At 55.2% G+C, this 27,823-nt stretch overlaps 1 protein-coding gene across 1 annotated transcript; it reads right to left on the bottom strand.

Annotated features, from left to right (window-relative positions):
* On the bottom strand, positions 1-27,401 carry THBS2 (thrombospondin 2). Its single transcript, XM_081042849.1, has 22 exons — positions 27,280-27,401; positions 24,592-24,664; positions 22,636-23,192; positions 21,437-21,521; positions 18,678-18,880; positions 16,830-16,970; positions 16,078-16,174; positions 14,510-14,680; positions 14,156-14,332; positions 13,259-13,432; positions 12,666-12,793; positions 12,436-12,588; positions 11,730-11,948; positions 10,415-10,522; positions 9,664-9,823; positions 8,291-8,409; positions 7,437-7,671; positions 6,029-6,256; positions 5,319-5,590; positions 4,689-4,786; positions 3,545-3,684; positions 1-2,028 (listed from the first exon to the last, which is right to left on the bottom strand). Exons 2-22 carry the CDS (start codon positions 24,641-24,643, stop codon positions 2,021-2,023), a joined length of 3,525 nt encoding a protein of 1,174 aa, XP_080898975.1. The 5' UTR covers positions 24,644-24,664; positions 27,280-27,401; the 3' UTR covers positions 1-2,020.
* Between the last annotated feature and the right edge of the window lie 422 nt (positions 27,402-27,823).

Genomic DNA, 27,823 nt, shown 5'->3' with positions numbered 1-27,823 from the left:
CATTTATAGAAAACCTTTTTACAATTTATTTTCTGTTATTAATCTTTAAAGCATAAAAATGAGGCTCTAGCTAAATGCAGGGTTTCAGTGGTGAAATGTTGACCATGTGAACAAATAAATAAATATTTACAGTCTCCGGCAAAACAAATGAAGTTTCATCAATCTGTACGAGAAGTTCGTTTAAAAAAAAACATAAATAATTTACAAAAAACTATGGCACATTGTAAATATTCACATCATCATCCCACACCACTGTGTCCTTCGGCCAATGCACAGAAACTACACAGTCCTCACGGTTTGTAGTCAATGCCTTCTCCCAACCCGGGTCGTCCTAGGAATGCAGTTCACAGAAAAGGAGAGAGTGTAGCAACACCAAAGAAAATCAGCCTCAAAGGAAGCAACAAACACAACTTTATCAAATGAAACATGGGCATTAAAACGAAGTTGCATATTCCATTTGACAACAAAATGAAATCACTATTAATAGGGAGGGAAGATTTGCTCACATCAGACAGACAAGACGAAATCGTCTGCTTAAACCCCTTATGTGGAGTGATAGTGATATTTCCTGCAGAAAGATCACACAACTTACTGCAAAATATAAATCAAACCTGTGTCTGTGACCGTGTGACTGACTGATGGGTGGGTCTGGCAGGACAGCACTGACTTTTCATCAACCAAGTTTTTAAAACCCTGTGTACAGCAGATACATAACAGTAAAAAGTGTGGGATTAAAGTCACTGGCAACAGCATATATTAAGGTTCCGTTATAAACTCTTCATTATTATTTATTTATTCTCTTACATTTTACAGCATGCTTTGTCATGACAACATAAATTATAAAGCTTTATATTTTGACAAGAAGATATTTTGCTGTTACTGTATCTTTATATTATATACTAGTTATGTGTATTTCTAGAAATTATACTACACGTGTTCCTTGGCATTTTTAAAATAAATTATTGTTGAATGGAACTGCATTCTGTATTCATTTAATAAATATTAACACATTTATAACTGGAACCTTAATGAAAGATGTCACCACATCAGGCGGAAGCCATTTCCCACACTTTCAAAGCCCAGACAGGGACTCAGATGCCAAAGTGTTTGCCGGCTCGTCCATCTGCTTGTCTGTTCTCCAGGAGCAGACACTGGGAAAGAAGCGCAAGCACAGATCTGGCGACCGGATGCAGAATCGAGTGACAAGTGGCAGGAGTTCTGTCAGCTCTACAACAGCACCAAACAGCACGTGAGGCCAACTGCAGTGACGGCACTTCGCTCTGCTAACCTGTCACACGTGAGGCTTCACCAGGCCCGCGTCTGAGCCACGTGGGAGCTGTTTAGCAGGGATATGCCTCCTCTGATAGAAACACATTTCTGCTGAGGGGGAGGGTCTTCAGTGGACAAGGGGTGAGAGAGGGGTCCTCATTTATTCTCAGAATCGTTTTTAATGTTCCAAGTAGTTAAGGGACATCCTCCATCACGTGACTGCTACCTCCTACCTCCTCCTGACTCTGAAAAGTCACTTCTCCCTTGAGTTGACCTCACAGGATTGTTATAGAACAGCTGTGACCCAAGATCAGAAACAACTGTGAGCAGTGGCAGCAGTGTGGTGACATGTTCCTGCTTAACTTATGAGAATGGTCACGCACAATATTCCCTTCAACTCCATATACACATAAATACAATAAGTAATTACAATTTATATGTAAATGTCTTTCTTTTTACAGAAACAAGAAACAATGTCATGCCATGTCAATCGTCACTCCACATAAAAGCTCATGTATCAGCAAACTTTTTTCCTGCAGTGTGTTGGATGTTTATCTCTGCGTCCCATTGATATTTATCCTCTGAAGGCACTTGGGCTTGGGGTGGATGACAGGAGGTGAAGAACCACTGGAAGTTAAGTTCAAGAACAGGAGGTGCTGCTAGAGAGAGAGAAGCTGGAAGTACCAGGGTGGACTGAGGTGTCTAGGTAACAGCATCTACAGTACGTGGCTGGAAATGCAGCAAATCTTGTTTACACATCTGCAAAACAGTAAACAGAATTAGGACAATGGGGCCATGGGTTCGGTTTCATTGTTTTACATACAACCATTATAAAGTAATTAAAATATTATTTTAATTGAAAAACAACAACAATATGGTTGAATGGATGCATGGAAGGAAGGAAGGAAGGAAGGAAGGAAGGAAGGAAGGAAGGAAGGAAGGAAGGAAGGAAGGAAGGAAGGAAGGAAGGAAGGAAAGATAGATGAAGGGATGGGAGGAAAGAAAGAAGGAAGGAAGGGAGGGAGGGAGGGAGGGAGGGAGGGAGGGAGGGAGGGAGGGAGGAAGGAAGGAAGGAAGGAAGGAAGGAAGGAAGGAAGGAAGGAAGGAAGGAAGGAAGGAAGGAAAGAAGTTATGAAAGGTCACCTAACAGGGGGAAAAGAAAATATCACCAGACACGATAAATCAATGTTCTGTGTTCCCTGCATCTCTACTTGATGCATGATTTTCAATGTTTGATTTTTGAGAAACATATTTGAGCTTTAATTACCTCATCTGCACAAGGGGGATACTTTCATGTCTACCAGAGGTTACGGAATTAGACCAGATGGGAACCAAGTTCCCTTCCAGGTCTATGATGCTTTGACATAAAAAGATAACTAGGGGCCAGCCCGGTGGCTCAGGCGGTTAGAGCTCCGTGCTCCTAACTCCGCAGGCTGCCGGTTCGATTCCCACATGGGCAGTGGACTCTCAAACACAAGGTTGCCAGTTCGATTCCTCGACTCCCACAAGAGATGTTGGGCAGCGCCCCCTGCAACTAAGATTGAACACGGCACCTTGAGCTGAGCTGCCACTGAGCTCCCAGATGGCTCAGTTGGTTGGAGCGCGTCCTCTCAACCACAAGGTTGCCAGTTCGACTCCCGCAAGGGATGGTGGGCTGCGCCCCCTGCAACTAGAAATGGCAACTGGACCTGGAGCTGAGCTGCGCCCTCCACAGCTAAGACTGAAAGGACAACAACTTGAAGCCGAACAGCACCCTCCACAAATAAGATCGAAAGGACAACAACGTGACTTGGAAAAGAAAAGTCCTGGAAGTACACACTGTTCCCCAATAAAGTCCTGTTCCCCTTCCCTAATAAAATCTTAAAAAGAAAAAGAAAAAGAAAAAAAAAGATAACTAAAGAGAACCAACCTATCTACCTACTTTTCTTTCCCTCCCTCCCTCCCTCCCTCCCTCCCTTCCTTCCATTTTTTGCAAGGCTAACAATCTAAAATTTCATTACGGCCCTGAAAGTCTAGAAAATACAGGAAGCTATAGGGCAGAGTGCAGAGAAGATGGGTGGGGACTGAATAACTGGAAAGTGTTTGTTCTACCAAAGGCATCCACAATTTACAACAAACAAACCAAAAGCAACTTGAGCTGACCAAACAAAACATCTGCCATGGATGGGCCACCAGCTTATTGCCCTAAAGTACAGCTTTTGTGAAGGGAAAGGAGCATGTGTGCCAGCCCCATTCTGAACTGCCAGCTGCCCCTGGACACTGTTCCCACACTCACCTCTGCATTCATATTTGAGGTCCGAGAAATAGACCATTTCTTGCGAGAAGACAAACAGACCCAGCCGCCCGCCAGCGTAGGTGTGGTCATAGATGGGTCCTGAGTCCGCCATGACCTGTTTCCCCTCGTGCACCAACACGCTGTGGACAAGGAGAGGAGGAAGCGGAGAAGGTGACGCCTGTGAAGCCCACTCAGCAGCAGCAAGAGGTCAGCTTTCTCCTTGCAATGCCACCAACAGTGACACTGCCTCGTCCCCAAGTCCCCTTCCTCCCGTAACCCCACCCGTGTGGGGTTCACCACTGAATCTGCCTGTGACAGCCAAAGAGCGACATTTTCTAGTCCCCTTTCCTGGCCCTCCCTCGGCCTGGGCACCAGGCTCCCCCCACGGTGTCCTCCATGTCATGGGCATGACAGCCACGTGCCCACCCACCACCTGAGCTGCGTGATGGCCAGGGAGGGAGCGCATGCCTGCGGCTGCCCGCACAGGAGGGAACATACACTCCAACAGGTGCGCTCCCCGTGGAAACGTCGCGCTGGCCACCAGTTAGCATCCCGCTCAGACCTGCCAGGACACACTACACACCCACCTATGGCCCACTCTTACTAACTAAGTTTAATGCTGCAAGAAAACTTAAATTTAAATCGTCCATATTTTTTTATCCAAAATCCACCACAAGTGCTGTCATGCTAAGAGAACAAGATTCTGTCGGACCAATGACACTTGTGAGTTTTCTTCCAAGATGCATTTTAAAGTCAGCCATCCACGTGTCAGAAACAACATGACCCTGTTCTCCAAATGCAGCAGTCGCTATTTTGGCAAGAATGAGGTCATTTTAACAGCTCCCTGTCCCCCAGGCCTGGGGCATCCATAGGGAGGACACGCTGTCCTCCTCCAAGTTATTTTACTAGGACGAGTTTGATTTTCTCCTCTTCAATAGTTTTGGTTTTGTTTTTTATAAACCAAGTGCTTTGCAATAGAAGATGCGGGGCAGAAGAGACAAGGCACTTAAAAACCCCCAAAACATGCTAATGGAGTTCACTCTGGCTTATCAGTCTGTTTGTGTTCAAACTGGCCATGCACGGCAAAGGCGTCCTAATGTGACAACCGCCTGTTAGAAATGTTGGTGGCTAGAGCTGCCCTCACCGTATGTAACCAGTCTTCGGCCTGTGGGTCAGGTGCCACCTGTATGCAGTGTAGTCTTTCCAGCCAATATTTTTGGGGTCGTGCCATAATGTACGGACCTGAGGGAAAAGCATCATTCTTGAGAACGATTGGCACCCGAAGTCTTAAACCCAGTTTGACAACACCAAATGGGAAATGACACATGACTGCAAATCAGCCCGTATGACTCGTGCATATAGTATAAACGCCGAGTGTTGATAAAAACCAGCGACAGGGAACTAGCAGCTCGGTGCCAAGGGCACAGGAACCAGAGCCAGACTCATGGGTTCCCATGCTGGATCCTCTGCTTGCTCAGCTTGCAACCTCAGACAATCCCAAAGCTTCTGCCATGCAGTTCTCCTTAGCGCTACAGGAGGACAGAAATGTCTTCCATTTGGAAGGGGATCGCCTACTGTGTTTCTACAAGCACCAGGCCTGCTGTCTTTCATGGGGGATGGTCTCAGGAAAAGATCATCCCAAGCACTGTGATGAGCTGCAGTTAACAGAAGCCAGGTGGGGGTGTCTTCAGAAGGGCTGGGACTGCTCCCCTGACAAAGCCTGGTGGCTGCAAAGCTACACCAACGGCACCGCCGCCCGCTCGCCTGGCCTCACCTGTCCCGCCGTGTTCCCGGTGTGCCACAGAGCGTTCCTCAGGTGCTCGCCCGTCCCTGTGGTGGAGTTGACCACCTTGAGGGACACGCCTGAGTAGCCGTAGGCCCGGGTGGGCTGGTCTTCCCAGTAGGTCTGAGTCACCTGCTTCCACATGACCACGTAGAAGCGGCTGCTGGACTGGTAGCCAAAGACAAAGCCCGCATAGTCGTCATCCCGGTCGGTGTTGACGTAAAACGTGCCGCTGAAGTCCACGGACCCAAACTCATCGAAGCCTGGATGCCAGAGGGAACATTCAGCCGTAAGTCCCAACCAGCCTTTACGGGACACCCAGGACACCAAACGGAGCTCAGCAGTGGGGGGGTCGCTCTCCTCCTCCACCCCACTCAGGTCCTGTTACTGTGGGATCAATGAAATGCACAGGATGGGATTTCAACTTTCCGGTCCTCATTGACTGAGTTACTGCAGAGCTTTCCTGTATCACGTATGTTTATAGACCAAGTTCAAACGGTAAGATGGCTCCCTGAAAATGAAATTCCTGGGACGTTGGTGAGCACACGTGCTCCCCCAAGTTCTGTCAAGCATATCTGGGCAGATGGTTTCACAGACCAAGGGAGGAAGGGGGTTCCCGGAAGGACAGAGCCGTGCCAGCCCCATGGCTTTAGAGAGCAGCCACATGCTCTGTGTGCTCAAGCGTGTAGCTGAAGGCTCACCAACAGCGATGCCAGGGTCCGAGTTAGCCGTCTGCACCAGCTCCTTGCCCTGATGGCGGATCACCCAGTTGGGGTCGATTTGTGTGGTGCCCTTGGGATCCAGGTGCACCATCTGGAAGTTCCTGAAGTCGGTCTCACTGATGGCGCTGTTTTCAGGGCACACGTCATCGATATCCAGGACACTGTCATTGTCAAAGTCATCTTTACAAGCATCGCCTCGCCCATCACCTGTCACCAAGGGCAAGAGGAGAAACGAGAGAACAGAGGAGATGGCTTGCCATTGGCCATTCTGTGTCTGAGAAAAGTTAGCACCTGATTCTCTGAAAACCCACGGGCAAGTGCCTTGCCGTGCTGGGCGGACTGATGCCTACAAGCCCTAGAACTCTTGGCTTCAATGCGCAAGGAGTCCTGACTCTTCACATCACCGCTGACAAATACTGCAGGAAGCCTGCCATCGTCACCGTCCCCTGGGAGCCATTTCCCACCGCGCTCTGAACTCACGGCGGGGGTACTGGACCTGAGTGGCTGCCAAACAATCCAGAAGGACCTCCGGCTTTTCCCATGTTTTCAGAATGTCTGTCTTTCCCTTTCGGACTCAGCCCTGCCTGTAGTCTATCTGGTGTTTCAAGCAGCACTCTCACACTAGCAAGGATGTCCACTAGGGAGATCTGGGCGCCCTTTTTGGAAGCTTCCTGTCCGATTCTCCAGCGAGGTGGTGGGAGTGGGGGGAGGGGCTGGGAGTGGGGGGAGGGGCTGGGATGTGGGGGAGGGGCTGGGATGTGGGGGAGGGGCTGGGATGTGGGGGAGGGGCTGGGATGTGGGGGAGGGGCTGGGGTGTGGGGGAGGGGCTGGGATGTGGGGGAGGGGCTGGGGTGTGGGGGAGGGGCTGGGATGTGGGGGAGGGGCTGGGATGTGGGGGAGGGGCTGGGGTGTGGGGGAGGGGCTGGGATGTGGGGGAGGGGCTGGGATGTGGGGGAGGGGCTGGGATGTGGGGGAGGGGCTGGGATGTGGGGGAGGGGCTGGGGTGTGGGGGAGGGGCTGGGGTGTGGGGGAGGGGCCCACTGCGCCCTCATTCACAGCAGCCCTCCCACAGCGGGCTATCTGAGGGCCTAGCACCTTAGGAGGAGGAGGAGATCTGACGTGCAACCGGGTCTCCCCTCAGTCCGCCGCTACCTGTCCCTCTGTTCAGTGAGACACATTCCAGTCTCTTCGCTCATTTGTAAGGAAATGAAACCATCCAGACGCCGCTGTGTGTCTGCCTGTCCTTCCCCAGGTTCCGCTAGGCCCCGGCCCCGCCCACGCCGGCCCCGCCCCACGCCGGCCCCGCCCCCAAGCAGGCCCCGCCCCCACGCCGGCCCCGCCCCCACGCCGGCCCCGCCCCGGCCCAGACCCACCCAGGCCCACCTACCGTCCGAGTCCTCCTGGTCAGGGTTAAAGACCAGCCGGCAGTTGTCCCTGTCGTCAGGCACCCCGTCATTGTCGTCGTCCGAGTCGCAGGCATCACCCTTGCCGTCGCTGTCATGGTCAGCCTGGTTGGCGTTGGGAATGTAAGGACAGTTGTCCTGGTTGTTCTGGTGGCCGTCCTCATCGATGTCCTCATTGTTGTCACACTGGTCACCCACGAGGTCATTGTCCATGTCGGTCTGGAGAGAGAGCATGGGGACGGCAGCGTTGAGCACTCATCCAGTGGAATGGGCGCCGCACAGCAAGTCACCTGTGGACGTTTGCACTGCCCCACATGTGAGTGGCCGGGTCGCCGAGCAAAAGGTGCCCCCTGAGGCCACAGCGCACTCTGTGCACGACAGGGGTGGGACTGGCATCTCCACCCCAGCTCCGCTCCACAGGGGCTGGCTTTACGCAGGGGAGACGGGCAGCATGAGCTCCAGAATCCAGTTCCTTTGACGTCATCTGCTGAGGCATGTCCTGAGCACTGTATCAGTGCTATGTTCTCGCTGCATCTCCCGAAGACACATCAGGGAATAAAGTCATTCCTCAGATGGCGTCAGGGAAAGACAGAGGCAACTATCAGGAGACACAGTCGCCCTTCAGACCGTGAGACGAAGGCCGCTGCTCGCTTGGCCTGTGGCCACTGAGATGGAGTCCTGCTTAGAGCTGAGATCAGTGAAAATTACTGGAAAGCCTATGTGGTCACGTCTTGGCACAGCTAACGGAAAGCCGGAGAGACATATGTATCTGTGGCCGGTCAGGCCCCCTGAGCCCTCCTCCTGCTCAGACACACCCGCCCGGCGCCTCGCCCGTTACCTGGTCAGGGTTATGCTCTAGAGGGCAGTTGTCACAATGGTCTCCCACGCCGTCGCCATCAGTGTCTCTCTGGTCAGTATTGTACACATAGGGACAATTGTCTCGCTCATTGAAGACATCTGCAGGCATCCAGGGAACACAGGGAAATGTGCTGAGTTTGGAAAAGCACATCGCCTTTCTTACCACATCAAATAACTTACAGCCAAGCTTTTATTAAAAGAAAATGATCTAAGAATATGATAAAATGGGAAAAGTGTTAGATTCATGAAAGAACATGTATCAGATTTCTCATTAACTTTAAATTTCCTTAGTTTAAACCAGAACCAGCTCATGGAGGTTTCTGGGTAATGCCACCCACGGGGAGTTTTTGAATGGTCATCACAGGGTCACTCTGAGCCTACCACGCTGAGTGTGTCCCCTAAGACCCATTCAGAAGATATGCACCGAGCGCCGGGCACTGCTGGGCTGCGGGTTATGCAGCCCGTCACCCATTCCCCACACTAGAGGAAAGGAACAAGGGCAGAGATCGACTGCGTTTTTAGGTGTGATATCCTATTTTAAGAAACCTGAAAATAAATCATGAATTCCATCAAGATTAGAATTATGAAAAAACATGACTGAACCCTGGACCTCAGTGCCACGGCTGTCAGTGACCAGGCACACGTGGCAACATCCCACAGTAGGGAGTCAAGGGAAAGTACGGAGGTGAGGCCGGACATCTGTCTTGTCCTGGCCAGGCTGGTCTTGGGGGCAGGGGCAGCCTGGGTCCAGAGCAGGTGAGAAAGGACCCTGAAGAAACGCAGGGCATTGGCACGTCACGGACGCTGGGTCTACAGGAAAAGCCCAGCGGCCAAAGCCCCAGGGACCAGCATGCTGGCCGCTGTCCTGGGGGCACTGGGATCTCAGGTTAAAGAGGGGGCCTATTGGGGCCGGACGTTCCTGTCTGTGGGTACCTGGAACTTGGGGAGCTTTGCAACGCATGACTCAGTGAATGGAGAGAAATAAGGGCCTGAACGTGTACACCCCAGGACAGAAGCAAATGTGGACATCGGACCTTTCTCAGAAGAAGCTGGGTGAGGAGAGAGGCCTGGGATGGGTGGTTCCTTAAGGAAGATGCCATGCTGGGCCCTGGGGGCTGTGCTAAGAGCCGGCCAGAGAAAGGAACATGACAAATCTGCACCTTCCTAAGGGTGGCCGTGAGGCTGGCCACCCCCTCCACTGCCCTCGGAGAGGCCAGGCTCCTGGGAGTGCGGCATGAGCCACGTCATCTTACGTCATGGCCCAGATGAAGCTGAGCCTGCACAGGCAGCCCTGAGGGGGACACACAGCTGCAGGCCCGCCTGACCGTGACCACAAACCCTCCTGTCACTGACCGTCCCCATCGATGTCGACAGAGCACGCGTCACCCTCGCCGTTGTGGTCTGTGTCGATCTGGGCGGGGTTGTGCACGTACGGGCAGTTATCACAGCGGTCCCCAACCTCGTCTTTGTCGTAGTCGAACTGACGGGGGTTGAAGAGAAGCTGGCAGTTGTCCTAGCAAGAAGCAGGGAGAATGTGAGCACGCCCAGGGAGCCCCACCGGACACCCGGCTCAACTCATTGTAAGTCACACAGGCACCTGCCCCGTCAGGACACTCCTACAGCTGACATGACGTTCCCTGCACCTCGTGGTGAAGACAGACATGGAAATGTCGAGTGAACGCATCAATCAGCAGATCAGTGAAAGTCAGAGGTGGCAAAGCTGTGAGTAAAGTGCGCGTGGTGTGTCTCGCCGGTGCTGATTGTGCACGGACGGCAAGTCATTTGTCCCGCATCGTCTCAGGAAATGGCGACGCAAGTGCCCCGCTCCTGCAGGCACAGTCCTGCCCATCCCAAGCGGGGCAGACACGTCCCTTTTAGGCAATTAACATACACTAAACTATTAAACATGTTTCTAGCGGAGCACCCAGACAGCTGCACATGCTACTTGGTCCACTTGCTTTTGTCAACAACAGGCATGTCTGTCAGTGACTGAATTACTGAGGCAGGAGTGCTGCCCCCGACACTCTGTGGGGACCGCTCAGCACCTTCCGCCCTTTCCAGTCCCGAAGCCCAGAGCAGGGGCTCCAACGGCTCAGCCGCTGACCTTCTCATCGCTGACGCCATCATTGTCGTCGTCGCTGTCACAAGCATCGCCAATGCCATCCTTGTCAAAGTCCTCTTGCCCGGAATTGGGCAACAGGGGGCAGTTGTCCTGTAAGCAGAGGAAGTGGCAAGTGACAAAGACGCCTCAAAGAGTCTGCGTTCTGGAAGGCAGGCAGTGAAGCCTGGGGACGGGCTGAGACATCGGGCTCACGCATCCGTCCCCAATAGGGCGCAGGAAAGGAAGAGACTCACAGCAACGCCACAGGCACCTGCTTTCCTTTCGAGGGCAGCCATGGAAATCACGTCACCACTCCCAGGGCACCGAGACAAAAGAAGCGTGTCCCGAGCCCAGGATCCCTGGGAGCTGCCCAACAGGGAGCACGCAGGAGAGAAAGGGACCGCTGCCAGGGACATGGGCAGACACAGCCTCTGTGCCCCCTCCCTCCAGGTTCACATCAGCAGCCAGGGCTCCTGCACCAGTGACCTCGTCAGCAGGAGGGGCAGCAACCTGCTCAGAAACTGCGTCAGGCCCCACGTCGCCTCCCCCGGCTCAGCTCTTCCTGGTAAGCAGACCACTTGCCTCTCAGTCCAACTCAGTTATAACTCAGACACGAGCGGCGGGAGGGAGCTGGAAGTACCAGAAGCAGGAGACGGGAAAGCGGGTGTTCCAGGCACGGGGACATGGGCACCGCAGGAGCTGGCCGGTGGCCTCTGGATGCACTCGGCACGGCCCACGGCCCCTCAGAAGCTGGTGCTGAGGCCACACGTGGGGCTGTTTCAGCAGCAGCACATGAGGATGTAGGGACAGGCCCTGAGGACACCTCTGCAGCACATACGTAAGAACCCTCTCAGTCCAGGGGTCACTTTCGCATCTAATTGGCCTCATAAATTGCATGTATAGATGGGAATTGTGAAATGCTGTTTTTCAAGTTATTAAATTCCTATATGAAATCGCACAAAAACGAAACATATCAGCGGTCCTTATAGCAGTGCAGTCCTAGTGTCACGGACAATCCTGTCATTGCCACCGTGGCCGGTGGCATCTGGCCCCTAACGGAAACCTGTCCACAGTCCCACCAACCAGTACCCTTCCTGGGGGCCTCCAGGCTGACGCCTGGCAGGCTTCTATCGCCCTGGAGATGGAAGCCCATCAGGGAAGCTGGCGGACGGCCCGGGGGAGCCACACCCAGGCCCCCTCATCCCCGAGTGTGTGTATTGCCTCCAGAAAGGAAACCGGCCTGGAGCTCCCCACGCCACGCCAATCAACCACCTCTGCACGGCCACTGGCCCTGAATGGAGCTGCACGCCTGCCTCACCTTGATGCAGTGGTAGGTGGCATTGGTGGCACACACCAGGTTCTTGTTGGGCCAGCCGTCCAGGTCCGAGTCCTCCCCACAGATGAGCCCGTCGCCCGCGTAGCCCGTCTGGCACTCACACTTGTACATGGGGTCGCTGAAGTGGCCCAGGTAGATGCAGTGTGCGTGCTTGTGGCAGCTGTGGGTCTTGTCCTTGCACGGGTTCTCAGGCTCACACAGCTAGGCATGGACGAAGGGCCGGTTAGGACGCATACCGAGACCCCAGCATCTCAGGAGGGCCCAGGCAGGGCTGCAGGGTCCCCTCCCTAGGGCTGCTGCAGAGATGGCAGCTGCCGAGCCAGCCTCCAGAAGCTCCGGACTTCGTCCCTCAGGAAGCGGCCTGAGGTCCCTTTCAGTGGCTTCACTGAAAGCTGCCCACATGCGTCTGAGCCTGCAGGTGCCTGTGATGCTGCCAACCCTGGTCCCCATGGGCCCTTCGCAGGGACACTCAGCTCCAGTTCTCTGTCCTAAATCCTGTGTGTGGGGCCACCGCCCGTGGGAGGGCTGGTGGCAGGGAGGCCAGGCCCCCAGCTGCCCCAATGGGAAGCAGCTCCTGCCGTCTTCCCAGGGTGTGGCCCTTTCTCCTCTCCCGCATCCCATTTTCCCAGGTCCTGGCCAGACTGCGTGAAAGCCGAAAAGCCTCACAGGAACACCAAGAGCAGCTCACCTGCTTTTCCGTCCTGGCCGCCTCCAGGCCCACGCCGAAGGGTTGGCTCCCTTTGTAGCGAGGTGGGCACGGCAGGCAGTGGAACCCAGGGTTGGTGTTGACACAGCGGCTTAACTTGCTGGTCGAGAAGCAGACGTCGGTGACCACGGCACACTGTGGGGACACGCAGAGGTGAGCCTGTGCCCACCCCCACACCTCCTCGGGCGCCCTCGCCCAGACAAAGCACCCACCTCGTCCAGGTCCTGGCAGTGGGTGCCGTTGCCCAGGAAGCCCAGCGGGCAGGAGCCACAGGACCAGGAGCCATCGGGGAAGCTGCTGCACTGGGCTCCGGGGAAGCAGGGGTTGGACAGGCAGCCGTCTGCAGGGAGGGAGCAGAGGGGGTCAGGACTAAGCGGGTAGAAGTGGGCTCGCAGGGCAGACACGCGTGCGTGCTGTCAGACACCTGCTTCCGTGCAGTGAGGCGGAGCTAGCCAGGCTATGCCGGTGACGGGTGTGTAGTGGCACACTGCACAGCCCCCTAAAGCTGCCATCCCCGAGAACACGCTGCGAGGTGGTGAAAACTTGGCAGCGGGCCCGTTCAGTAACGACCGTTGTTACGTCCAGGGCTCCACACTGCACTGCGCATCTGTTTTTACATGAAAATGCTGGCGGAACACAGCACAAATGTTAAAAGCAGGTACCGCTGTGTGCCCAGAACTGGTTTTTCTTTGCTGTGTTTTCTGTATATTTTGTATTTTCAATCAGAATAGAGAGCCAGCGGTTACGGCCAAGGCAGCTTGGCTGTGGCCTCAAGCACAGTGGCACGTGCCGCGTGCACACCCACCGATGGGGCAGCTTCTCCTGTTGCACATCTGATGCTCTGTGACGTCCCCCACGCAGGCCTTCCCTCCGTACTGCGGCTCGGGGCTGTTGCAGACACGCGTCCGCTCTCGGATCCCTCCAGCACAGGTGACCGTGCAGGCCGACCACGGGGACCAGGGGCTCCAGCGACCATCGACTGCAGGGAGAGAGAGGGAACGTGAAACAGGACAGCACTGCTGCGCTGGGGGCTTGAGGGGGAAGAGCAGGGGAGGGAGGCGGTCTCCAACATGGCAGGAAAGTGGGTAAGAAAACCCCTCCGTGACCTGAGACCTGGAGGTGAGGTACATGCGGAACCTTGGCTGGTCATTTTTACGTCTGGGACCAGCGGTCACACCACCTGTGTGTCCAGAGGCTGAGAACCGCTAACAGGGCTGCTGGCTGCTGGTGCACCTGTCACGTGCACACGGCACTCGCTCCGAGCGGTACTGTGATGGCAAGGTCCGTTGCCATGGGCACCAGGAGTGGCAGGACCGGCCTGCACACCTGTGCTCCGAGCCTTGGCACAGCCCAGGACCCAGGGCCCCACGGACGGCCTGGCAAGACACCCCCGTATGTTCTGCAGAGCTGCACTTGCTCGCCTGAGCGTGGGGAGGCCGCCCCGAGATACCTCCTCTGGCTCAGGCACTGCTCCCACCGTCCAGGTGCACTCCCAGCATCCCCAGGGCGCTGCCTCCAGTGCCCTGACTGTTGTTGGTCCTTGTGGAGCTGAGCTGACTCAGGCGGAGCCGTGCCCAGTGCAGGCGGTCTGCTCTGACACAGCAGCCTCGGGGACTGGCCACTCCCCAGGCTCGGCCCCACCCAGGTGAGTGGCCCAGCTGCCTGCACGCACCCGCCCCCACCGTGCCTGGGCCCCACTCACTCGGGCAGGGGACGCCCTGGCAGCCTCTGGTCTCGCGGCCGCTGCCCTTGCAGCTCTTGCCCCCGAGCTGGGGCACCGGCGAGTTGCAGAGTCGGATGCGTGTGATGTTGCCGCCTCCACAGGTAACGGAGCAGGAGGACCAAGGTGACCAGTGGCTCCAGCCGCCGTCCTGCCGGACTAGCACGTGGGAAGAGCACAGGGTGTCAGCCGCGGGGCCAGTGGGGGGGGGGAGGGCGCCAGCCAGCCAGAGCCTCCCGGGAAGGGCAGTGCGCAGCCCAGCCTCGTAAACCCAAATACCAAGAGCCGGGCGATGCAGGCCCACCCGCCCGGGGACGGCCGAGTGGCCTCACTCACTGCGGTTGTCACATTTGCCCAGGCTGCATGCCCGTGTCTGGATGGACGGCCCCAAGCAGGTGTTGCTGGTGACGTCACAGGACCGCCCTCTCTGCTGGGTGCCAGGCCCACAGGTGGCAGAGCACTCCGTCCACTCTGCCCACGGGGACCAGCCTTCCTCACTGTCCACTGCTGTAGAAGGGGACACGGGCCCCGTCAAGACTCTACCAGTGATGGGCGCAGGACGGAGCCACGCCACACCACAGGACCCATGCCCTTGGGACACTGGGTGTCAGCTTCCGAGGGAGGAGACGCCCTCGTGGTGGGCACTGGCCCCAAGGGCAAACAGCAGGAATTCCCGATGTCTGCGCCCAGGCCAGAGCTCAGGGGCTGCTCCCCAGGAGGGCCCTGTGCTGGACGCAGCTGGGCCTCAGTGGGAGGCGCGTGCGACGACCCCAGATGTCACAGTGGCCATGTCCCCGCTGGTGTCGGGAGTGTGGGTGGGGTCCATGTCAGGGCTGCACGAGGTTTACTGGAGTTGTCAAGATTTCCATTTAACCTCCATTGGCTGATTTATACATGGTAACGACACTTGTCCATTTTTACTAGGAATTACAGGTCACTAAATTCAGTTTCAAATAATTTAAATTGGGACAAGTTACATAGAAAGCAATTGCCTGCGAGTAAGATTTTCACAGTTAATTAATTCAGTCCCTACATGAGAGAAAGGACAGTGACTTTAATGCAGAACTCTCTGGTAAATAGTAAAAGGTGCTGCACTGTCACGCTTGATAATAAACAGTGCTATTAATTTATTTCAATGATTAAACACCCCAGAAAGCAAGAAGAAAGAGAAGCATGGCTGAGGAGACCTGTCCTGTGCCACTCCGCCTCAGTGCCGTGCCACCCGTCCTAGGATCTAAGGGGGCTTCTTGGTGGCAGGGCCTGGGGCGCCCCGGCGGGGTCAGGCGCCCTGCCGGGAGCTGACCTCTGCCAGACTGAGCCGCCGCGGCAGGTGTGTGCCATGCAGACGCCCTGAGCAAAGCTTTCATGCCAGGTGGCTTCAGGATGCAGGAGCCTCTGCCATGTGGGGACCTGAGGCTCTGGGCGCGTGTCCTGCCCTCCCTGCGTCAGTGTCTGATCCCAGGAGCGAATTTCTATGACTAGAACGCACTGCTTGGATGATGATATCTGGCTTCCATTGGATTCTACACTATCGTCCTTCCGAAGGGTGTGTGTACAAGGCTCACGCTTCGTCCTAACACAGGCGAGCGCCAGCTGTGGCTGACTCACTGGTGGGTATTTTCTCAGGACAATATCAGAGCTGTGTGTGTGCCCCAGTGGCCCCCGGGGCTCAGCTTCCGCACTGAGGAGACGGGCCGGCCTGAGAACCCTGGCCCCGGAATCCAGGGCGGCCGGAGCTTCCGGGTGGTGCCCGGTGAGCAGTGAGGGGACAAGGTGGAATCCAGTGCTCTCCTGCCCCTCCCTATGTGCTCTCACTGGTCCAAGCCTCAGCCTGTCTGATGAAACAAGGAAGGTTGAAGCAATAAGCACTAAGTGGCAGGGATGCTGGGGACAGTGGCACTTACAGTGGAAGCAGGAGGGACAGCATTCACCCTCCACCAGAGACGGGTTGGCGCAGGTCACAGGCGGACAGGAGATTTGGTGACAAACAGTTTTAAATTTCTATAAGAAAAGAAAGGAATTCATGGAACACTCATTTTAAAAAATAAAGCTTGGTACCAGGCTAAATAGGAAACGGTCACCAGAATGTCCACAGCTCCCCACATCACAGAAGGCTCCGACCACGTCTCCCCTTAGAGCCCAAGCTGCCCTCCACGTCCTTTCCTCCTTCCGCCATCACTGAGCAATGAGAACACAACAGAGACCTTCTGGACAGGAGGGGAGAAGGGACGGCCCGGGGCCAACTGGTATTGTCTGATGTCTGAGGCCACCATCAATGGAGACCGAGTGACCGGAAATACAGAGAAGAAACCAGTGACCCGTCTGCCATGTGGTGGGCAGTGACATGCCGTCCCCAGGTCTCTGCTGAGTCTCAACTCACATCCCTCAAAGAATTGAATGGCACTAAACACAAACTAGCGGGATACCCGGCCAGCTCTGTCCCAGCTGTGACCACCTGGGTGACCCTGGCGTGTCTCTTCACCTCCCTGGATGTGGGTTTATGTGCAAAACAGTGAGGCTCCTACACTGGGGTTTCCCTACATTCCTTACGGTCAGCCATGGACCACACGGTCTCCTGGTCACTGCGACATGCTGGAAGCTCGATGGCGGCTGAGGGACAATGACGTCTGCAGAGAGCAGGGTTGCTGGGTCTCACCTTGCAGGTACACTTGGTACAGCTGTCCACCACCCAGGTTTCGTTTTCCGCAAAGAACCGGCCATCCTGCCAGCAAGCTGACACGTTCCTCGTCTTCGGAGGGCCACCGATGAGCTCCCACAGAAACTGGTTATCATTCGACTGGAAAATCGAGGTGGGGTAAGTTCAGACAAGAACACCACGTGTTCGGTCACCATGCTCACGATGAAAACGTCCCTTCTTCCACTCAGCCCTGAACACCGCATGCACACATGCTCTGAATGTTCGCTGCCTTTGCGTGTTTGCTTAATGCATCCCATCCCTGAGGTCCGTCCTGTGTCAGTGAACGAAGCCGCCTGGTAGTGCTAGACGGTGGGACGGGAGGACCACCCCCCACCAGCCAACTGCAGCTGAAAACTAAACTTCCACTCATGAGTTCATCCCGTTGATAAATGGCAAGGACAAGCACAGACGTGATTCTTGCTGTTTTGTGGGGGAAAGATACAAAGTTTTAAAAAATCAAATACATGAAAATTAGAGAGATCATCCCCTAAACACGTGTGCTGTTCAGCTCCCTGCTCCTGCTCATGTTAAGTGGGTACATTTCCCCTACTGTGTTTCCCTGAAAATAAGACCCAGGCAGACCATCAGCTCTAATGCGTCTCTTGGAGCAAAAATTAATATAAAACCCAGTCTTATTTTAATATAAGACCCGGAATATAATATATATAACGTAATATAACATAATACAATATAAATTACCGAGTCTTATATTAATTCTTGCTCCAAGAGACACATTAGAGCTGATGGTCTGGCTGGGTCTTATTTTCAGGGCAACAGGGTAGTGGCAACTTCTGATTTGGGGGTAACAAGCCCTCTGAGAATCGGGTGGAAGACACGGACCGTCTCTTGCAAAAACCACTCAGAAACACACCCATCTGCTTTTCTGTGCAACTGCAGGGAGTCACAAATTCCCTTAAGCCCTGAGTCCAGGTTAAGGAAACGTGTCCCGAAGCTCATCTCAGTCTGAGGGTGAGAAGCTGCGGCGCCTGAGGTCCCTGTCCCTCCCACTGCTCTGTCCTGCGCTGGCTGCAAGACCGCCAGGGACTGCCAGGGCCATGCCAGCCAGGCCGAGGCAGCCCAGCGGGGGACATGCCACCTGATCAGCTGTCAGGAGGAAGCCTTCGTCCCGTGTGAAGGTCGTCCCCAAAAAAGAGGACGCTGCTATCAGACCTGAGGATTTGGGAGTCCCTCCTCCCCCGCAGACACGGGCACCCCACAGGGGTCACTGAGCACTGGGCACCGAGCGGCACTGCCCTCACGCCTGCCCCCATCCCTGACCCAGTGCCATGCACATGGTGCAACCACAGCTGCAGTCACTTCCTACATGGAGGTTGCAGGAAAACACAGCTAGAGGACGTCCGTATTGTTGGAAACCTCTCTCTAAACTTTCAATCACAAGTTCTACAGCGTTTGAGACGCTGTTCTCTCGGCCTTGACATGCTGTGAAGATGAAGTCACACGTGGCTGTGGTCATGTCACACCTTTAGGTACAGGACAGGCCACTGTGGCTCTCCCTCACCACACTTCAGCCTCTAGATAGAAGCATCTCCCCCTGTGTGTATGACCCTGACTTACTGCAGAGACGAATGTCCCCAAGCCATGACCACATCTGTCACTCTGAATCCCTCCTCCGTGTACCCACCCTGCACTTTGAACAAACGTCCCGAGACCTGCCATTTGAACAAAAGTCATCCTCCCGCGTGTCTCAGCCCAGCCAGTGGTTGGCGAGGTGGGATGCGAGTTGGGGGGTGGGATGCGAGTTGGGGGGTGGGACACGCGTGTGGGCCACCTCGCCCTGGCACCCACCACTTTCCTCAGGTTGTCATGCAGCTGGTTGACGATGACACGCAGCCCCGACAGCTCGCTGACCATGCTGCCCAGCTCCTCGCAGGAACGCTCGCACACGCCCGGCCTCTGGTCTGCGCCCTGGCCCACATGCCCGGTGACAACGGTGACAGGTGGGCTGAGATGCAGGGTGTCCGTGTCTTCACTGATGGCGTTGGCTTCGGCTGAGGGGAAGCAGAGGGCAGCAATCAGACGTGGCCCCTGGGCACAGCCCGGCCATGCCCGTTGCCCAAAGGGAAGGCGGGTCTGCTTGTGTCCTCGCTGTGGCAGGCTGGGTCCTGTGACCCAGGAGTCACAGGGACAGTTGGGTCCTGTGTGTTTAGCAAGGGGCTCTTCCCCACTCATGACCCCACTCTAAGTCAGCGTTCACGGCAGACCACGGGAGACAGAGCTGTGGCCTAGGAGCAGGCACACGTGGCGGCCCGGGCAGCGTGTCCCTCGTCATACGTCCCTTGTCTGTCCCTTGGGGCCTAGCAGCTGCTTCCTGTGCAAAGGGAGCAGAGGAGAACACCCCCTTCCCTGGCAGCTCCTGCCTTCCCCCAAATGCTTTCCAAGCCTAAGTTCTGACAGCACCTCTCAACTCCTCACCCATCTCATTTTCCACCAGAAACACCTTTTCTTTCATCTGCTTCTTCTGCATTAAGTCCAATTCAGATGTCCACATGCTAAATAAGTGATGCTATCCTGACTCCACATTCCTTTTCCCTGACACTCTAGTCACCTGTCTGCCGTGACCCTGGAGGGAAAGGCAGACTCCCTCCCACAGGGTCCCAACCCAGAGACTCTATTCTCAGCCCTGGAAATAGCAGTCGCTCTGAGGTCCTCATCCCCAGGGCTTGTGTGTCTATGACACAAAATACAAAACCAATCTGAGCAAGTGCCGAAGCAGGGCCACCCGCAGATGATGCTGGCGCAGGCATGGCTGTGCCCAGGCCCAGCGTCTCTGCAGCCACAGCCCAGCCCAGCGTCCGCTCTGCGGTGGCGTCACGTTTCAAATGCCTCATTTCTCTCCCATTCCATGGTTGACCTGTGACTTGTAAATGTGTAATTCTGTCTGCCGTGCCGTTATTGAGCTGCTAGTACTTGGTTCTAAATCCTTGTCACACGTCTCTCTGATCCGGGGGCTTGCTCACACCCACTAGACCTATCACCTCACAAAACCATAAAACTCACACCTACTGGTAACCGTATATACAGACTGAAGGCAATACTGGCTTCCGCCAGCCACCAGGACTTCAGTGCCTGGTTCAGGATGGGCCTGCACCCCACCCCCCCTGGACAGGCACTGTCACTGTGGCACCAGCGCCCCCAGGGAAGGCACAGTGGGGGCTGGGATTGGGGCTTGCGTTAGAGCAACTGCCATTCTCCTTCCTTTGAGGGTGAAACGTCTCCCTGTCCTTTCCTTTGTCACAGTGACGTGCCGCCTACCAGAGGGGACGGCTCGAATGAGGGTCGGCTTTCATTTCCATCCAGCAAGGCTGTCTTCTGTCAGGGACCCCACAAGCCGCCCCCTCCATTCTGTGTCCTTGTGAGCCTGCATGGCGGGATTAATGTCGGGTCTTAGCCGCGTCAGAACTTTTGCTCCTTTAATGACCGCACCCCCAAAAAAGAGGCCGAATGTTGGCACGTTAGCCAGAGCTGGACACACAGGAGGAGATTTGGTCGTGAGCCACAGGGACCCGGCCCACGAGAGTTCGGAATTGAGGATAAGTGTCACAGGAATCACTAAAAACCTCTCTTCCCTCCAGAGTGGCCAAAAATTGTGTTTGCTTCCTTGTCACCCTGCCTGGTACTTCAACATCTGAGAACTGTCCAGGGGGACAGGTGGGTGGCCTTAGACTGAAAGACACCTCGGTCGTCACTCTGGGCAGAGTGAGGCCGAGGGGCTGGACACCTGCCCAGTGTGTCTGCAGTCTGGACGTTTCCATCCAGAAAGAACAACTTATATTTGTCACGACTTAGGACTGACCTGAAGACGTGGTCTTAGTGAGAATAAGGCACGTAGCAGATAAGAGACTTTTCTTTGGGGACTGTCAGAGCAGGTGGGTAGCAGCTTGGCTGCTCGCAGGTGGTTACACCTGCGATTAATGGGGCCTCCCTGCACCTCAGCTCCTTCATCTCTCAGATGAGCAACGGCAAGCACCCAAGACATACAGGTATTTAGAAGATCAAAGGACATGGGAAGAACCCGGCCACTCAGTCAACTAAATTCTCAAGAAAAAGTTGCCAAATCCTCACTGGACGTGAATTTAAAATGTACCTAACGGACCGTGTGGATCCGGAAGCCCCATAACAGGTCTGCACGAACACTGCAGATGGGGTGAGAAATCGTCCACAGACCAGCCCGACGGATGCGTGGGCTGTTAGCTTAGTAAGAAGACGGGCGTGTGGGTGTTCACACAGTAACAGACTAGAAAACTGGCATGTGTTAAAATCACGTGAAATGCCAGTGATTTGGTTTGGGGCTTGTAAATGGATTTACTTGGACTAAAATTTATTCAAAATTAATCCTTCAACCCATTTATCATTTTAAGATATCAATAGGTTTAAATTGACGCGCCGACTCGCAGACAATGGTGGCACTTGATTCAAATACTTCTATTTAAATCCCCACTCGCCCACATTCTCACACACGCGCACACATGCGCACAGACCCCACGGCACAAATCTACCCAACACAGGAAATGAACCAGGAAAACCGTCATTCAAAACACACCTACCTCCCTGGTTTTGCTGGCAACCTATCTTGCTTAGAACGTCTTCCACTGCATTTTCAAAAACTAGGTAGACATTCTGAAGCAAGCCCTGTAAAGAGACACGAGGAGAGAATCAGAGCGATGGGTCAACATCTAACATTTGACGCGAAGCTCAGTGACATTTTAAAGATACAAGATGTAATCCTGAAATGGTGGCGACGTCTTCTGCTACGGTTTTATACTCAGTAGGCTTGAAATCTCTTGAAAATGGCTTGTCCTGTACATGCCTCTTCTGAGACGTTCTTAGGCATGACACAGACAGTGGGAGCTCACATAAGAAGCAAGTGCCGCACACAGAAGAATGAGGGTGGCCCCAAAAGAGGGTAAATCTGCCTGCAGAACACTCAGGTGGGTATTCCAGGTGGTGCTTTCCTCACAGGGGACCCTGGTGGTTGCCAGTGTTCTGGTATTTGGGCCCAGGTCTTGGAAACATGCATTGGTCCAACCCTAGGTGCAGACAACAGGCTGAAAGAGCCGTTCTTCCCCAGCATGCGTGGAATGCAGGTCACAGAGGGCCGCTCGCCAGCATCTGTGGCCACCGGAGTTTCTGGGGGGCCCTCAGAGAGTCATCCGATAACAAGTCAGGTATCTCCAGGCCTTTTACGCAAATAAAACATATGCTTATTTCCCAAGACTACCCACATATCTGGGAGAGAACGCTGTATCCACACTCCATTGTAGCTTCTTAACTGGCTGGTATGGAAAGATCCTCCTCTAGAAAATATTTTAATAAGATGAAGATGGAACTATTCCCTCCTAAATCAATAAATAGCCTTTCCTTAGAAATAGCATTGTTCGTTTGTTCTCCCATCATCTCAATAAGAAGCTGGAATCTGGGAGTGGGTTCTGCGTCCTAAGTCAGTCTGGGGTTGCCAGAAACATCAGAATGGGGTTCGCACCCTGATCATCAAATTGACCTCGATCTGGTAATGGGTGACTGTGCAGGTAAGAAGGTGCAGCTGTCACGACTCGCTCTGCCTACTCCCGGTTTAGAAAAGTGTGTGCTGTGTGTGCATGTGTGTGCATGTGCCCTGTGACATTGGTGGCGTGAGCGGCTGTGTGTGCCTAACCCAGCACAGGGGCAGCCCCCCGCAGGACACCCCAGTCGCCCTGCCGCCCGAGGAGCTCCTTCCCAGGCCTTGCCGGGTCCCTGGTCTACGTACCCGGAAGTGACTGTCTCGAGCAGAGCCCTTGGCCACGTACATCCGGCTCTTCTCCGTTTCCAGCTGCTCATAGAAGGGCTCGTCCAGAGTGAAGCTGTCGATCAGGTCGCAGCCCACGTACAAGCTGAAGGTCTCGCCTGTCACCTGCACGGTGACATTCTTCCACTGGGCGTCAGCCAGACCCACGTCCTCCAGGGAGACGACGTGCTGGGCGCCGTCGATCCAGTAGGTGAGGTCCAGCGTGTCCGCCAGACCGTTGGACACAATCTCGAACTGCCTGTGGGCGGCACCGGGGCCGTCCAGGGCCAGCAGCGTGCCCCGGGACTTGCGGTCCTGCTTGAGGCTGGCCGTCAGGAAGAAGCCCTCCTTCTCCCGCATGGCCCGGGCGATCTGGCTGAGAGCGTCGGCGCTCACTGGCGGGATGTAGTCAAAGCGCAGGAAGCGGTAAGCCGGGGAGCCAGGGTCAGGCCCGCGGAACTGCTTGGCCCCGATGGTCCTCCGGTTTATGTTGCTGATGCTGAAAAGGTCGAAGGCAGTGTCCTCGTCCTGCTGCCCAGCTGCGTGACAGAGCAGAGCAGGGCGGTTGCCAACGTGCAGGGCCAGGAGCCAGGAGAGGCTTCTCACAGTCCCCGCGAACGTGATTCTTGTGCTGGTGGATTAATGAGGCCGCCCCATAGCCCACTACCCCTCCCTTCCCCACAGCTGGGGCACTGCAATATTCTAGGTGAAAACACCATCCTCTCCCCCCAGGCTGCAACCCCAAGTGTGGTCCCCAAAACAGCGGCTGGCTGGGGAGCTTAGGCTACAAGCAGGTAACCAACTGCATCACCCTGCGCTGTGTCAGGTCAGCTGACCCTTCCCACCGCGAGACTTCCGGGCAGGAAGCAGGGCCCTGAGTGACATCCTGCCACCCGTCCCAGATCTGGTCCCCGAGCAGGACTCTGAGCCTGCTGCGCACGCCTGCTCTTCTACCCCAGCCCTGGGCTTACGAGTGACCCTGTCTCCACCATTCGACTGCCAGAAAAAAATTCCTGGAAAAGAAATACATCTTAACCTTGCTAGCCACGCGTTTTCAGAAAGTAGCTGAATTACACGCTGCTTTCTTATTGAGACCATCTGGGTTAAGCAAAGCATGTCGGTATATTTTATTTTGTAGAAACGCATTCTCCCACTTGTAACAGACGCTACAGACAAGGCCCTGGGATGGTGATGGGTTTCGAGCCTACAAATGAATGGCTTTAAGTCACCATCTAAACTGCTGGGGACAAAAGTGATCAGACCTCACCAAAATCATAACATATTTGGCAAAATAAAACATTATGACACAGTGTTGCTGAGGGAACTCTGAATGCCACCACCTTCGACAGAGCCATTTGGCAATGGACCCCAAATCCTTAAAATAATTGCAACCTTTGACTCAGCAATTTTACTTTTGGAACTCATCCTGAAGATGTCATCAGAAATGCTAGTGAAGATCTATTTACAGTCATATTCCTTGTGGCATCATTTACACTATGAAAATAAAGTCATAACGTAAGTGGGAAGTGGCCTAGAAAAGTAGAGCTTCTCTTCTGATGGACTATTGTATGGTCATTAAACATGCTATAAAAGAATAAACACATGGAAAAATACTGATGCTATATTTTTAAGTAGGAAAAAAGTGGAAAGAAACAAAGTTATACGGGTGCTGGAGATACAGCATGTAGTAAAAAGGCCAAAATGTGCCCGGAAAAATGTGGTATCTCTAGGTGGGAAGGTATTTTCCTCTAATACCTGGATTTTCTAAAAGAAATCATTTCCTGTTACATAGACTCAGATATAAACAAATATTTATTTAAAACAAGTTAAGGGGGGGCTCAGAGGTGAGAACCTCCAGCCACCAACATCACCGTGGCCCTTCATCCTTCATGCGACCCACGCCCCAAAGCCAGGTGGCCGGAGGCCTTGTCCACTCACCATGAGCGGCACAGGAGGCCACCAGGACCGGCAGGACCAGCGACCAGAACATCCCGCCTCTCAGCCCTGACGCCTGTGAACAAAGTGGAGACTGTCAGTCACCAGCACACTGCAGCTCCGGTGGAGACCAGAGCTTTTACTCACATGACTATTTAAAAGCATTTGTATATCAAGCTATAACAGATGGATTTGGGGGAAATAAAAGCTGCATAAGCAATGTGCTTTTCAAATGGGATGCTTCTAACTATTTTTTAATACTTTCAACGAGTATTTGTTGACGAGCTCTGTGCCAATCACACGCTAAATATTCATGTGACTGGCCCTTCAGCATAACCCAGGAGGTAATTCTGTTCTTATCATCTCCACTTTGCAGGTGGCCAGTGGAGGACTGCAGAGGTCACGTGCTCTCCCCAAGCAAAGCTAAGGAGAAGTGTGGCACGACCTGAACCCAGGAAACTGGAATGTAAAGAAACACCAGCATGTTGAAACTAACCTGGGAAGGTTTTTTGTGTAAACAGCCAAGAAAAGAAGTTGTGCATAACGTAACTAAATAGAATAAGAAGGACATATACGTGAGAGAAATAAACTTCGTTTGGTTCCATAACCACAGAGAGCCTCGCATTGTATTTAGATGTCATCTTCACTCAGCTGGGCTCCTCCCGCAGGCCTGCTTTCCGTTCTGGGGAAAGCAGTTGGCTCGCCTCAGCACAGGCTAGACCCAGCCAGCAGACCTGGCCGGCAGCTGCTCACGGCTAACCGCTGCGGGGCCAGAGCCATCCTGGGGTCTCCGCTTCCTCAGCCCCACTGAGCATGTGGTCAGCCAGCCCCTCCCTGCCACGTGCTGTCCCCAGCCCTGCTTCCTGCCCCATTTAGGAGATCACAGCTCCTTGGGGTCTCAGTGTGGAAGAAGCGCAAGGACTCTGCCTCTCCAGAAGTCTCTGGTACTCCACATCCTGTGGATGTGAATATCTTCAATTATACTTGACATGCAGTGCTGTTCAGCTTCAGGTGGGTACACGGCAGTGGTCAGGAATTATAACAGCTACGTGTATAAGGTGTCGAGGGGTAGCAGATTGGGGGGTTATCACTTTGTGAGGGGTGTAAATGTCTAACTAGTACATTGTTTTGTACTTCTGAAACTAATTAAAAAGAAGTATTTGGTAAACTGGAAAAGTCCCCTTCCCGGGGGAGAGACACCCTGCAGAGGAAGAGAAGGGCAGTGCAGGACCCCTGGCTTCCCTCTGGGTCCAGAGGCCGCCTTGCAGTCTGCCCCCAATCCATCCAGCACTTGGCTGTTTTCTGGCCGCCCAGGGAGCCCCGGGCCCGTGGGACGTGAGGCGGCTCTCTGGGAATGGCCTCTGTGCAGCCTGAGGCACCCGTGGAACCTCTCTGTGCTGGTCTCCCCATCTGCCGAGCAGAAAGGACTCCTTTAAGTACCTCCCTCAGGGGCGCTGTGAGGAGTAAGGCAGCCAGTTAGTACCAGTAGGCGGAGGACTCATCAGCACAGTGAGTGCACACACTGGGCAGGGCTCCCCTCGGGAGCACCTCCCCCGTGACTGCAGTGTCCTGGCAGTGACAGCAGTGTGGATGGTAACAGGAGCCTTCAAAGGGTTAAGGGACACGCCGGGACACGTGTTAGGTACTTACAGTGCCTGGCACTCAGGGAGCAGTGGGCAAGCACCTCTGGGTCCCTTTCCCTGCGTCTGTCCCCTAAGGGCAGCAGGACGGCTGGCTCTGGCCAAGGCGGGCTCCATCCCCACTACAAGTTTGACCTTTCTGGATGCCCAGCTTCCTCAGTCGGCTTGCACAGAGTAAATGGGCTCTGTTCTAACCAAAGCAAACCGTCTGGCCCCACAAGCAGAGGCCTCACAGAGCGTCAGTGCCCTGCCACTCGCCAAACGAGCCTGAGGGTCCCCTCTAACCTCACCGGCTGATGACCACCAGGAAGAAACGGCAGGACCAAGCGTCCGGGATGGTGGGTACAGCGTCACCACACCCGGCCGTCAGACTGCAGCACTTCTCCGGTGTCCTGTCATGGAGCACACTCCGGTACCCTGGGCTAGTGTCACACAGTGAGAGCGGCACTTACGGCTGTATTTGTTCCCTCCAAGGAGCTATTTCCAAAGACTGAGCCACAGGATGTCTGAGAACGTCTAGTCACAGCAGCAGTCACAGCAAAAACCACTTTCCCTCCACCAGGTGACATGACAAGGCTGCGCTGCTCCAACTGCCCCCGGGGCCCAGACAAAGCGGCTTCCACGGGCAACCCCCACCGTGCGGGCGGCGCCCTCCGGGCAGCGGGGCCCCGGACCTGCTCCTGCCGCCCACGGGCCGCGTCCACAGCACTCCCCGGCTCAGGGCCACGCGGCGTCTGCACCGCGCGCTCTGTCCCACCCTCGGGAGCCGTGTCCCTGATTCCCCTCCCACGGCTCCTCAATAACAACCGCGTGCAGGCTGTTTACCCGGCAGTGGGCACGGCCGGGGCAGGAGCCCGGAATCCACGGACCCTCAGCCACGCAGGCGCCCGGCGCTCTCCGCGCGCGGCTCTGCAGCCCGCGCGTGGGACGGACGGGTCGCGGGCAGGTGGCCGCCGCCGTCCCCACGGCCCATTATAAACCTGCGGGGCGTCTCGGCGGGTCCTGGGAGTCCGAGCGGCCGCCCCGGGCACCGAACCTCGCGAGTCCTTACCGCGCGTGAGAAGCCGGGCGACGCAGCGCAGCGGACTCGGCCTCGGCGGGGCGGGCGCAGGGGCCGCGCGCGCTTTATAGGCGCGGGCGGGCGGCCGTCACGCCCCCACGCGCGGCCCCTCCGAGGGTGACACAGCCCCTCCGGCCGCACCCGCGCGGCACCTGGCGGGGCCACGCCTCCCTCGTGCGGACGCGGGCGGGGGGGGGGCGGGGGGGCGGGGGGGCGGGGGGGGGCGGCCCGACGGGGGGGAAGCGCGAGGCTGGCTCCCGCCCTCCAGGACGCGAAATGCCCGCGCTATAAATACCCGGCGCTGGCGGCGGCCGCTTCTGCCCGAGACAAAGACGGCACGTTGCGCGCTTTAAACCCGACGGGCGCTGCAGGGAGCCAGCGGCTGCTGGGACCCAGGGGGCACTGGGGGGGGGGCGCACAGAAGCGCCTGCGGCGCACACAATCAATTAGCCTGGGGCTGATGGGTTCATGTACACGGAAACTAATGTATCACGTGCAAAATAATAATCCAACAGGCAGCTGACACGCTGTAGTT

Source organism: Rhinolophus hipposideros (genome assembly GCF_964194185.1).
Source record: "Rhinolophus hipposideros genome assembly, chromosome: 3".
Lineage (NCBI taxonomy): Eukaryota > Metazoa > Chordata > Mammalia > Chiroptera > Rhinolophidae > Rhinolophus > Rhinolophus hipposideros.
Note: the sequence above shows the minus strand (reverse complement) of the source record. Positions and strands in the feature narration are given on the sequence as shown.

What these genes read in the sequence shown, in the direction of transcription:
- THBS2 (XM_081042849.1), bottom strand. Translation starts at nt 24,643, where the DNA reads ATGTTCTGGTCGCTGGTCCTGCCGGTCCTGGTGGCCTCCTGTGCCGCT. An exon ending in GGGCAAATGTGACAACCGCA is followed by an intron (nt 14,333 to 14,509) that starts GTGAGTGAGGCC and finishes CCCACGTGCTAG; the next exon opens with TCCGGCAGGACGGCGGCTGG. An exon ending in GGACCCTGGCATCGCTGTTG is followed by an intron (nt 5,591 to 6,028) that starts GTGAGCCTTCAG and finishes TCTGGCATCCAG; the next exon opens with GCTTCGATGAGTTTGGGTCC.